Source organism: Pelodiscus sinensis, chromosome 18, assembly GCF_052426305.1.
Source record: "Pelodiscus sinensis isolate ZL-2025 chromosome 18, ASM5242630v1, whole genome shotgun sequence".
In the NCBI taxonomy this organism is placed as follows: Eukaryota; Metazoa; Chordata; order Testudines; family Trionychidae; genus Pelodiscus; species Pelodiscus sinensis.
The window spans coordinates 32,888,602-32,899,818 of record NC_143069.1 but is presented as its reverse complement, the minus strand read 5'-3'; the positions used below and the strand labels follow the sequence as shown (position 1 = coordinate 32,899,818).

Below are 11,217 nucleotides of genomic sequence, written 5' to 3'. Positions count from 1 at the left end.
TTGGATGGGGAGGGGAGAAGAGGTGCCCAGCACCCCAGTGCCCCTTCCCCCCACCTAGTGCCTCTAGTGCCTCTGCCTGGCCCCCCAGCAACCCCTCCACCCTCAGCTACTGCCCTCGCCTTGCCCCCAGAAGGATCTCTGCACCCCTCTATAGCCCTGCAGGGAGAGGCCAGGACTGGGGGGTAGGTAGTGCACACAGAGGCAGTCTCCCCCCCCATAGGAGCTGCGGCGCCCCCTGCTGGCTGCTGCCGGCATCTGGGCCGGACCCAGGGGAATCCCCCAGCTCTGCAGGAACCTTGGAGGGTTTTCCCATCAGCATATGGGGGAGAGGCTGGAGCTGGCATGGGGCTCCCTGCAACCTCCCAGACCCACCAGCTCCCACTCCCCTCTCCCCCCCATGGCTGTGAAGAGAACCCAGGTGACCTGGTTCCCAACCTCCCCTTGCTCTAACCACTCAACTCCACTTCCCTCCTAGAGCCAGGGAGAGAACGCAGGCACCCAGGCTCCCAGCCCCCCCCACCGGCACACACCCACACACTAACCACTCTACCCTACTTCCACCCCCGAGCCAGGGCCAGAACCCAGGAGTCGTGGCTCCCGGCCACCCCCACCCCGAACTCTGACCACCAGGCCCACCCCACGGGAGCTGAGGAGAGAATCCAGGCGTCCGGGCCCCCACTCCCCTACACACACAGGCTGCTGTTGTGCCACAATCTGCTTTATTCCCACAGGGGTCCGTGCCCCATGGCGGGAGGCACCCCCAGCTGCCCCCGCCCCGCGTCCATGCAGCCCCAGTCCAGCGGGGGGAGGGGGGCGCGAACGGCCTGCGCACAGCGGGAAGCAGCCTGGGGAACAGGTCCCATCTGCTGGGGGGAGGGGATCAATGCTCCCCCCCTTGTGGCCCCCAATAAATACAGGTGTCAGTGTTGGGGGTGGCTCTCACCCAGCCCGGAGCCCCCCCACCCGGGCAGTGGGGGATGGGTGCTCTTGGGGCGGGTCAGAGCAGGAGCAGGGGGGTGGGGAAAAGTGCTTTGTAGCCCCCCCCAGACAAGGTAAGGAGGGCGGGGCCACTTCAGCCCCCACATTGTCCCGAAGGCTGCTCCTCCCCCAGTGGGGGCATCCTGGGTGAGGGGGAAGGCGCCACACAGTGCCCCCTGCAGGCGCCGCCTGGGCTGCGCCTTCCATGGAGGCCCCTCCGGCTGGGGCGGGTCCCTGCAGTCCCCGGTGGGGGGGTCCCGGCCCCCCTACTCGTGCACGTCCCAGATCTCGGAGAGCAGCGGCGGCAGCTTCTTGTCCTGCAGGCGCAGGGCGAACACCTGCTCCGAGTGGACGCTGCTCAGGGTGCGCAGGGAGACCAGCTTCATCAGCATCCGCGGGAACATCAGCCGGTCCTGGGGGCGGGGGGGGGGTCAGTGTGAGTGGGGGGGGGGGGTCCAGCCAGCCCCTCCCCCACAGCACCCACGGGAACATCAGCCGGTCCTGGGGGCGGGGGGGGGGGGTCAGTGTGAGTGTGGGGGGGTCCAGCCAGCCCCTCCCCCACAGCACCCGCGGGAACAGCAGCTGGTCCTGGGGGGGGGGGGAGGGTGGTCAATGTGGAGAGTGTCTGCCAGCCCCTCCCCCACAGCACCCCATCAGCTGGTCCTGGGGGTGGGGGAAGGTCAATGGAGGAGGAGTTTGCCAGCCACTCCCCCACAGCACCCGTGGGAACAGCAGCCAGGGTGGGGGAGGGGGGTCTGCTAGCCCTTGCCCGGCCTGACCTGCGGGGGGGGGGGGGGGGTCAGTGTGAGTGGGTGGGGGAGGGGGGTCTGCTGCCAGCCCCTCCCCCACAGCACCCCATCAGCTGGTCCTGGGGGTGGGGGGGGGGGAGGGGTCAGTGTGAGTGGGTGGGGGAGGGGGGTCTGCTAGCCCTCGCCCGGCCGGTCCTGGGGAGGGGGGGGGGAGAGGTCAGTGTGAGTGGGTGGGGGAGGGGGGGGTCTGCTAGCCCTTGCCCGGCCGGCCCTGGGGAGGGGGTGCCGGTACCTGCGGGCGCTTGATGAGGGTGTAGGCGCGCAGGGCCTCCACGTAGGGCAGCTGCAGGGCCTCCACCTGCCCGTGCTGCTGCACGTTGGGCCGGTCGGCGGAGAACATGTCGATGGCGATGAGCAGGGCGAACTCCGCGTCGTCCAGCTGCAGCCGCCGCATGGCCCGTGAGAACTCGAAGATGGGGTTGATGAATTCCACCTGCAGGCCTGGGGCGGCGGGAGGGGGGGTCAGCACCGGCGGCCTGGGTGCCCCGCCCCGTGACCCTCTGCCCGGGGATCCCCCCTCTGAGACCCTCCCCTCCAGCCCCGGGTCTCTCCTTCCCCCCAGCCCCGCCCGCACCGGCCCGGTGGAAGTCGTCCTTGCTGTAGGTGAAGTCCTTCAGGAACGTGATGCTCTCCGTCTCGTGGTTGTAGCGCCGCGCCGTCTCCAGCAGCATGATCTGGGGGGTGGAGGGGGGGGATGTGAGACTTTCCCCTGCATGGCACAGCCCCCCTTCCCAGCGCGTTCACGGCCCCCGGAGCGACGAGCCAAGGGGCCAGGATCAGTCCGAGCCGGGACAGCACTGGGGGATCCAGGGCTCCGAACAGCCCGGGCGAGTCCAGCCCAGCTCCTGCAGCCTGCCACCCGCGGGTGCTCTGAGCAGTCGCCTAGCGGCACCTGGGGTCACCCCCCCGAATTCTGAGCCCCAGCCTCGCTCCCCTAGAAACATGCCTCTTCTATGCCCCCGGGGAGCAGGGCTTAGCAAGTCCACAGCCCCGCCTGCAAGGGAAGCGCTGCATGTGTAGGGCCCTGCCTGTTCAGGTCTCTATCCCGTTCCACGCCTCCTGGGCCTCCCTCGGGGTTTATCCGCCAAACCCAGCTGCCAATCAGCACCGAAAACCAGCAGGACTGTCTGGGGGAACGTCGGGGGTTATTTTGGCGGGCGGAAAGCCACGGGGTCTCGTAGATCCAGGCTCTGGTTTGCGCCGCAACTAAACCCCAACCGGCCCCAATCGGTTTTCCCACGCCCGCTCGCCCCAACGGGCACCCACGGTGACACGCGCCGCCCCGACCGGCGGATGTTAGGGGCGGCCGCCTGGAAGTCAGCCGCATTTCGGGAGAGGGCTCGGTTAAGGGCCACACAGGGAAGCCCGGTGTTACATGGGGGGGACTGTCTGCTCTGTGACCCGGGGTCCCCCTGCGCTGTGAGGTGAGATTCCCGCTGACTCTCCCACATGTGGATTGGCCCAGACACCTTGTCCCAGCCTGGGCAGGTAGCAAAGCTCTTCCCAGGCGAAAGCCAAAGGGAGGGAGGCGGGGACGGGCACCTGGCTGGGGGGCAGGGCCTGGGAGCCAGGCAGTTTCTGGCGGGGAAGCAAAGGGATCAGATCAGCGGCACAGCCATGGGAACCCGCACGGCCCCACCGTACACGAAGATCTTTATGGCCGACTTTGAACAACGTTTCCTCAGATCCCGTCCCCTTTTACCCCCGTTTCCTTACGCTACATCCATGACAACTTTATGATCTGGAGCCACGGCCAAGAAACACTGGACGCATTCCACAGAGCCCTTACCAGCCTACACCCACCATCAACCTCAGCCTGGCCCCTTCGACACGAGAGAGCCACTTCCTGGACACCACCGTGCAAACCACTCATGGAAAATTAAATACCACTCTCTACAGAAACCCACCGACTCCTGCAGTTACCTACGTGCCTCCAGCGCCCGTCCAGGACACCCCATCCGATCCATCGTCTGCAGCCAAGCCCTTAGGTACAGCCGCATCTGCCCTAATCCCACTGACAGAGACCAGAAACTTCAGGATCTCTACCAAGCATTTATAAACCTCAACTACCCACCGGGGGAAATAAAAAACAAATTGAAAGAGCCAGACACATACCCGAAACCATCTACTTCATGACAGGCTCAAGAAAACCAACAATCGAACACCTACAGCCCCCAACTTAACCCCCTCCAACGTATTATCAATAACCTACAGCCTATACTGGAACAGGATACTACCCTCCGAGAGGCTCTGGGGGCCAGACCCATAGTCTCCTATAGACAACCACCTAACCTCAAGATGATTCTTACCAACAACCACAGGACATACCCCACGAATACCAACCCTGGTACCTTCCCTTGCAACAAACCCCGTTGCCAGCTTTGTCCACATATTGACTCGGGTGACACCCTCACTGGACCTAACCACGTCAGTTACAAGATCAAGAACACAGATTCCTGTTCATCCAGAAATATAATTGATGCCATCACGTGCCAACAGTGTCCATCGGCGATGGATATGGACAGACTTCTCAGACGCTTGGCCAGGAATTAATGCCCTCAAATCAGACCTCTTCACAAGGATAAAGCAGTTTCTTTTCATTTCAGCCAACCTGGGCATAGTCTTAACGACCTTCCTCCATGCATCTTACTTCAAAGAGACTTTAACACCAGACAACAAAGGGAAACCTCACCACTGTCATTCATGCTTAAATTTGACCCTTTACGAACGGGCCTTACGAAAGAAGCTAATTACTTTACCCATTACAAAGATAGCTCCCCCACTTATCACCCTTAGTATCATTAGTTCATAGATTTTAGGCCTGCCCCTCACCCCCCCTTCTGTTCTAAATCTGATTTGCCAGTTTAATAACGAGTTCGCTTGTTTTCATTGTATCCCTTTGGTATATATGGTCACGCCAATTCTCTTCCAGAATTTGAGCTGAGGAAGTGGGTCCGGCCCACGAAAACTCAGCACCTAAGAAACCATCTTGTTAGTCTTTAAAGGGCTGCATGGTCCTGGCTTTTGTTTCAGCAAGAGCAGACAAACACGGCTACATCTCTATGACTATAAAGGGAACAGGCTGAGCTGAGGGGCGATGGACCCCCAACCCCAAGGGGTCTGAGGCTGCCTGGCCCGGACTCCTGTAACCACGTCACGTCTGTGCTGCGCTGTGTCCTGGAGGAGCAATAAACCCCCGTTCTACTGGCTGGCAGAGTCCGTTCTGCCTGCTACGGGGGTGCAGGATCGGGGGAACCCCGACGCGCCGTCATACCTGGCTATAAAGATTAGGGGCAAACAGGAAGGGGGTGGGAGAAAGGAAACAATCTCCATTGGCTGGAAGGGAACCCCAATACCCGTTGACTTGTTTGCATCTCAGGATTTGGGGTATGGCTGAGAGGGGCCAGGAAGTGGGAGGGAAAAAGGATCAGCTCCCTCCCACGGAGCAGAGACACAGGAGGGGGGCAGGGGAGATCACTGTCTCTCATATTTACACCCCTCTCCCTTCGAGGACCACCCCCCCGCCATCAAGTGAGCAGCCAGCCCAAGTGAACAGGCCGTTGAAACGTTCCTGGGATCCAGCGTACACTAGCACACCCGGCGGCAAAGCCCGTCAGCTTGGACGCGTAGGCCTGGCTTCGGTCCCCGCTTCCTTCCGGCCATTCCGTGAGGGGATCATCCAATTGATTATGCAAATCCCCAGGGGCACTAGTGCATCTGTCTGGTTGTGAACCCCAGAACCGCTCCCGCCCCGCTCCACAGGAGGCACTTACAGCTTCACGTCCAATGTGGGTACACACGCATTACCGGGACAATAATGTTCAGCAAATTATGAGTTTTCATAATGAGCTCTTCCAAGGGAAACTTTGTACAAAATGTACCATCTGCTTCTGACAGTAGGGACCATAACGGTACAGCCCCTCCCAGTCTCATTAAACACCCGCTTCAAACCCTTCAAGGCCCTGTTCTACTGTTTTCTCTACTCCAGCGTGTGAACGGAAGAGCCGGGGCAACTCTGTTTGGGGTGGCAAGTTGTGTGTGTATTATTTCTGCTGAAGCACTAACGGACTTTCCGTAAACCTGTATTGGCCAGGGGAGGGCCGGGCAGCCCGGCGCCCACATCTCTGCGGGGAAAATCTAGGACGGGGCAGGAGGTGCAGGCCGGCTGGGCCCCGGGAGCCGCCCCCGCACTGGCCCAGCCCAGGGTCCCGCGGTGGCCGGGCCTCTCCCTCACCTCGATGGTGCAGGCCTTGAGCAGCGCAATCTGGTCCTCCCGTGTGAGCTGCAGGAAGCCGGGCACCTGCTTGGCAAAGTCGACGATCTCCTGCACCGAGATGATGGCCAGCTCCGTGAAGTGGGCGAAGCGCTGCTGCCGCGCCTCCCGGCTGTTGGGGTCACTGCCCAGGGGCCACGGCTGCGGGGAGCGGGACAGCAGGACAGTGAGACCCGCAGCACCCCTGGATCTCAGGACCCCCCCCCCCCGGGTCGGGAGCACCACAGGGGCCTGGTGGGGGGCAGGGTGGTTGGCACGCCACGCAGGGACAGAGGAGCCAACAGCCTCACCAGGCCCCTTGGGAAAGCAGAGGGAGGGCTCGGTTCCATGCCCCCAGAAGGGGCGGGGCCTCCCCCAGAAGGGGCGGGGCCGGGCAGCTCTCAGCACTGCCAGGACGGCGCGGCGCCCAGCTCTCCAACAGCAAAGGGCCCAGGGTAGGAGCCCCCTTCGGTCAGTGGGCCCGCTCGGGGGACACCTGGGAGGAAGCAGGAATGGTCTGTAATGTTGGTAGGCCGGCGGTGTGTGCCTCAGTTTCCTTCCCTGCTTTGCATGGCTGCCCGGCGGGGAGGGGCCAAGCGGGAGCGGCGGCGCGCGGGGGAGGGGATAATCAGCCGCGCCCCTCACCGTGACTTTGGGCTGGTCGCTGAAGGAGCGCTTGTTGCATTGCTGCTGGGCCGCCACCAGCTGCTGGATCATCAGCTCCTGCTCCGGGCTGAGCTGGGCTGGCTCTGGCAGGGGCACCGGGGGCAGGGGGACCCCCCATGGCGGCGCCTCCCCCCCGGCCCCCTTCTGCTGCTGCCGCCCCTTCTTCTTCCGCAGCTGCTCCTCCGACAGCACGCCTGGAAAGGGGGCAGGGGGGTCGGGGGGGCCCGTAACACCCCAGGGCCCCCCAACCCTTCATGCAGGGATCCCCCATCTTCCTGAGGGCCCCCAACCACCCCAGAGCCCCTCCCTCCGCTGGGCCTCCCCTGGAGCCTCTCGCCCCCCCAAGGATCCCCCGACTGCCCCAGCCTGTGCCCCCGTGAAGCCCCCCAAACAGTCCTCCATCATGCAGGGTCCCCAACCCCTCCAGGGGCCTCCCTCCGAGCCCCTCCCCCTGCAGGGCCCCCCAACCTCCCCCAGGCCCCCCCCAATCTCCAGAGCCCCGCCCCCTCTGGGCCCCCGGCTCACACTGCTCCCGCATGCCGGCCTGGTGGCACTTGTGCAGGCGGCAGAGCTGGCACTTGCGGCGCATGTAGGCGTCCATGAGGCAGTGCCCGGCGCCCCGGCACACGTACCGCGCCCCCCGCACCACGCTGCGCCGGAAGAAGCCCTTGCAGCCCTCGCAGCTCAGCACGTTGTAGTGGAAGCCGGAGGCCTTGTCCCCGCACACGCCACACAGCTCCGTGCCCAGCATCTTGGGCGCCGGCCCCTTCTTCCGCCGCCGCGCCGGCTCCTCCGCTGCGGGGGGGGGGGGGGGGTGAGCCGCCGGAGAGTCCGCTCCGCTGCCCCCCCTCGACCTGGCACCGCCCGCCCTCTCCCCCGCCCCACCCACCCCCAACCTGCCCCTGGCCGCCCCCCCGCCCTGCCCCGCTGTCCCCGACCCACCGGCCCCCAACCCACCACCGCTCACCCCCCCCACCTGCCCCTGGCCTGCCCCCCGCCCGGCCCCGCTGTCCCCGACCCACCGGCCCCCAACCCACCACCGCTCACCCCCCCCACCTGCCCCCCCCCCACCCACCCCCACCAGCGCCCTCACCCCCCCCGCCCTGCCCCGCTGTCCCCGACTCGCCCGCCCCCAACCAGCCCCCACCCACCCAGCCTCCTCCACCCCCCGCACCAGACCTGCCCGCCAGCCCCCACCCACACTCCCAGCCCTCTCACCAGCACTGTGCGTAGACCCCTCCCCATCAGTGCCCAGCACCTCAGGCTCCGGGGGGGTGGCGGCCTCTGGCCTAGACTGGGGCCCCTCCTCCGTCACCTGGGGCCGGGGGGCTTCAGGAGAGCTGGGGGGCACTGGCTCCCCATCCTCTGGGGGTACAGAAGATGACAGGTTACTGGGGGGTCTTTCATTGGGGGTCCTCTCTGCAACTGCCAGAACGCTGGGTATCCCCCCGGGTGCCCGGACCCCTGGATTCCAGCAGGAGGCTCCGTGATCTGGGGGGGGGGGGGGGGGGGGCAGAGCTGCCCGGTTTCCTGGGTTCCCCAGTGCCCCCCCGCTGTGCACAGCTCACTCACCCTGTGGGAGTTCGGGGCCCGCAGTGCCTGGCGTGGCCATCAGGGTCTGGGGGCTCCCAGCTCCGCCGGGTCCCGGCGCTAGGGTCAGAGGCAGACAGACAGACAGACGGGGGCGTCAGACTGGGACAGATGGTCCCCAGCTGCCCCCCCCACTCCCGGCACTGACCCCCCAGGCAGCTGGGGAACCCCATCCCTCCAGCCCATTGGCCCCAGAGCCCCCCCCACTCACCATGATCCCCTGTGGGGAGCGGCTCAGCTGGCCCAGGCCCACATGCTGCAGGCTGGCTCCTGGGTGCGGGGACCAGCTGGGGGCTCTGAGGGGGGCAGGGAAGGGTCAGAAGGGGGGGCTAGGGAGTCAGGGGCAGGGGTTGCGTTATGGGTACCCGGGGATAGAGATGAGGGCAGGGAAGTCGGGGGGGGGCCTTGGGGAGGCAGGGGCTGGGGGCACAGGGCCGTCGGGGAGCAGGACTGAGCAGGCTATGGGAGCTGGGGGGACCCCGGGGGACTGAGGAGCTCGGGTGAGGAGGCTGAGTGGGCCAGGCAGCGGCGGGGGGGGGGGGGGAGGCCGCACTGGGGACAGATTGTGGGGAGGGGTGCCAGCTCAGGCTGGGGGTGCCAGGGAGAGGCACAGGGGTATGGGGGGGGGCAGGAGTTGGGGGGGGCTGGGGGGGGAGGGAGTTTGGGGGCAGGAGGCACTAGGGGGCAGGAAGAGGTTGGGGGGCAGGGGAAGGTGAGGGCGCTGGGGGGCAGAGGGAGTTGGGGGGCAGGGGAAGGTGGGGGCGCTGGGGGGCAGAGGGAGGTTGGGGGGCAGGGGAAGGTGAGGGCGCTGGGGGGGCAGAGGGAGGTTGGGGGGCAGAGGAAGGTGGGGGGCTGGGGGGGCAGGAGGTTGGGGGGGAGGGGTTGGGGGCAGGGAGGGGAAGGTGGGGGCGCTGGGGGGCAGAGAGAGGTTGGGGGGCAGAGGAAGGTGGGGGCGCTGGGGGGCAGAGGGAAGTTGGGGCAGGGGAAGGTGGGGGCGCTGGGGGGCAGAGGGAGGTTGGGGGGCAGAGGGAGGTGGGGGCGCTGGGGGGCAGAGGGAGGTTAGGGGGCAGAGGGAGGTGGGGGCGCTGGGGGGGCAGAGGATGGTTGGGGGCAGAGGATGGGAGGGGCGCTGGGGGGCAGGAGGAGTTTGGGGGCGCAGAGAGAGGTTGGGGGCAGGAGGCGGTTGGGGGGCTGGAGATGGGGGCGCGGGGGCCCCCGTGGCCTGGGCCGCTCCGGGGAGGGGGGGAGCGAGTGAAGCGCCGGAGCCCGGGGACCCCCCCCAGCCCCGCCCCCACCAGCCCGGACCTGCTCCCCTCTCGCGGGCTCCCCCTGCGCAGCCGGACACGGACGCTTCCGGGAACCCCCCGGCCTACGTCACTTCCTGCCTTGCAGCCCCACCTCCCCCCCGCTCACCCAGCCCCCCCCCCCCGCAAGGCCTCGCGGGCGGGGCTGCGCGTGAGTCGGGCCGTGCCTCAGTTTCCCCGCTGTCACCGCGCGCCTCGGAAAATGCTGCTGCCGGCGCCCCAGACACGGGGGTGCCACTTGGGGGGCCCTGCAACAGCTGGGGGGCCACGGGCTGGGAGACACCAACCCCCCCAGGGCCCAGAGAGCCCCCAGCGCTGAGCAATGGGGCCCCAGGCCAGGCAGGGCTGCGAGCAGGTTTGGGGGAGCAACTGAACAGCTGCCCAGGGCACAAACCCTGCCTGGGCCCCACATGATAGCCCCCCCCAGGTGCTGCGTTGCAGGGGTGCCATACAGCCACGGGCCTGGCCCCGCCCATGGGGGTCTCCTTGCACAGGGACCAGCAATGGGCAGGTGGGCCCCTGCAGCACTGGGGGGGGGGATATGTTTCTACTCTGTCCTCTCTCCCCTCCCTCCCCCTGGGGTTTTTCTCCTCCCCGTTGGCGGCAGCTCCATGATGCAGTCATTTGGGTTAGGCACCAGCAGCCCTGTACAGAGGTGGTGGTAACTCTCCCCTACCCCCCCCCCCCCCAGCTTGTCCCCCATCCACCTCCCACTTGCCCCCACTCAGACAGGGGCAGGCACGCGTACACTTGGACAAGCAGCACCAGCCAGCTGGGACAGTATCCCACTACTGCCACCAGTTTGTCCCTGCCTTCCTGCCCCCAGGGAAGCAGAGTGCAGTGCTGCCATGGGACCCCCACTTGGCCTAGTCCACCCTCTGGTGTGATACCTTCAGTGTTGGGGTGGAAGGTAGGGGGAGGGGAGGTGCAATTTAACTCACTGGCAGAGCCAGCCTACCTAGTGCAGCCAGGGTGCCACCCCTCACAGCAGGGCATTACAGTCCCACCCCCTTTCCTAAGCCAAGAAGGCAAGGGCCCACCCAGCCCCAGTTAAGGGGAGAATCTTAGACACAGGCCTCTGCCAGGGCCCCCGCCCCCCAGCCTGCTGTGTGCCATGCCAGCCTGGGGGGAAGCACAGGACCAGGGGCAGCAGGGCACAGCATCTGCCCTGGGCTTTGGCAATCCACTTTGACCCCTTCCTGTCCCATGGCACATTCCTGTCTCCTCTGCTACCCCCAGAGCAAGTTCACCCTTTCCCTTCTGCTTTGCATAGGCCTCCAGGGAGGGTAAACTGAGGCAGAGACAGCTCACCCTGCTCAAAATCCCCACAGCTGCTTCTTCCTTGCTGGCCGGGAGCCAGCCCTGTTCTGCACGTGCCACTCACCGGCCCAGGCTGAGGGTGGCACGCTTCCCCCTTGCAGAGCTGCAGGGAACCCACTCCCCACAGCCATAGGGCCAAGCAGCAACCTCCAGAGGCCGCAGCCCGGTGGGGCCTCGGGGAAGCCTCAGCTACCCCTCACAGCTGAATCCTCCTGCCCAGCCACCCGCAAGAAGCCACAGGGACTCAGCCAAGAGCTCTGTTCAGACCAGCACTTTATTGGCAGCCAGTGGGGAGAAC

At 66.1% G+C, this 11,217-nt stretch overlaps 1 protein-coding gene across 2 annotated transcripts; it reads right to left on the bottom strand.

The window, feature by feature from the left end:
* Positions 1-702: 702 nt before the first annotated feature.
* Positions 703-9,744, bottom strand: NR1H2 (nuclear receptor subfamily 1 group H member 2). 2 transcript variants are annotated; one of them, XM_089770155.1, is made up of 10 exons: positions 9,601-9,744; positions 8,507-8,591; positions 8,278-8,355; positions 7,924-8,070; positions 7,231-7,500; positions 6,685-6,899; positions 6,022-6,201; positions 2,362-2,461; positions 2,020-2,228; positions 703-1,391 (listed from the first exon to the last, which is right to left on the bottom strand). In XM_089770155.1, exons 3-10 carry the CDS (start codon positions 8,315-8,317, stop codon positions 1,245-1,247), a joined length of 1,308 nt encoding a protein of 435 aa, XP_089626281.1. In that variant the 5' UTR covers positions 8,318-8,355; positions 8,507-8,591; positions 9,601-9,744; the 3' UTR covers positions 703-1,244. The 2 variants fall into 2 exon arrangements, with proteins under 2 accessions (XP_089626281.1, XP_089626282.1); XM_089770156.1 differs by lacking the exon at positions 8,507-8,591 and having other exon boundaries at positions 9,601-9,649.
* Between the last annotated feature and the right edge of the window lie 1,473 nt (positions 9,745-11,217).

Excerpts from the sequence above, each read along its gene's own strand:
- NR1H2 (XM_089770155.1), bottom strand. The coding sequence starts at position 8,317 with ATGGCCACGCCAGGCACTGCGGGCCCCGAACTCCCACAGG. Across the intron at positions 8,071-8,277 it reads GGGCCCCGAACTCCCACAGG|AGGATGGGGAGCCAGTGCCC; the intron begins GTGAGTGAGCTG and ends CTGTACCCCCAG. Across the intron at positions 2,462-6,021 it reads TCAAGGCCTGCACCATCGAG|ATCATGCTGCTGGAGACGGC; the intron begins GTGAGGGAGAGG and ends TCCACCCCCCAG.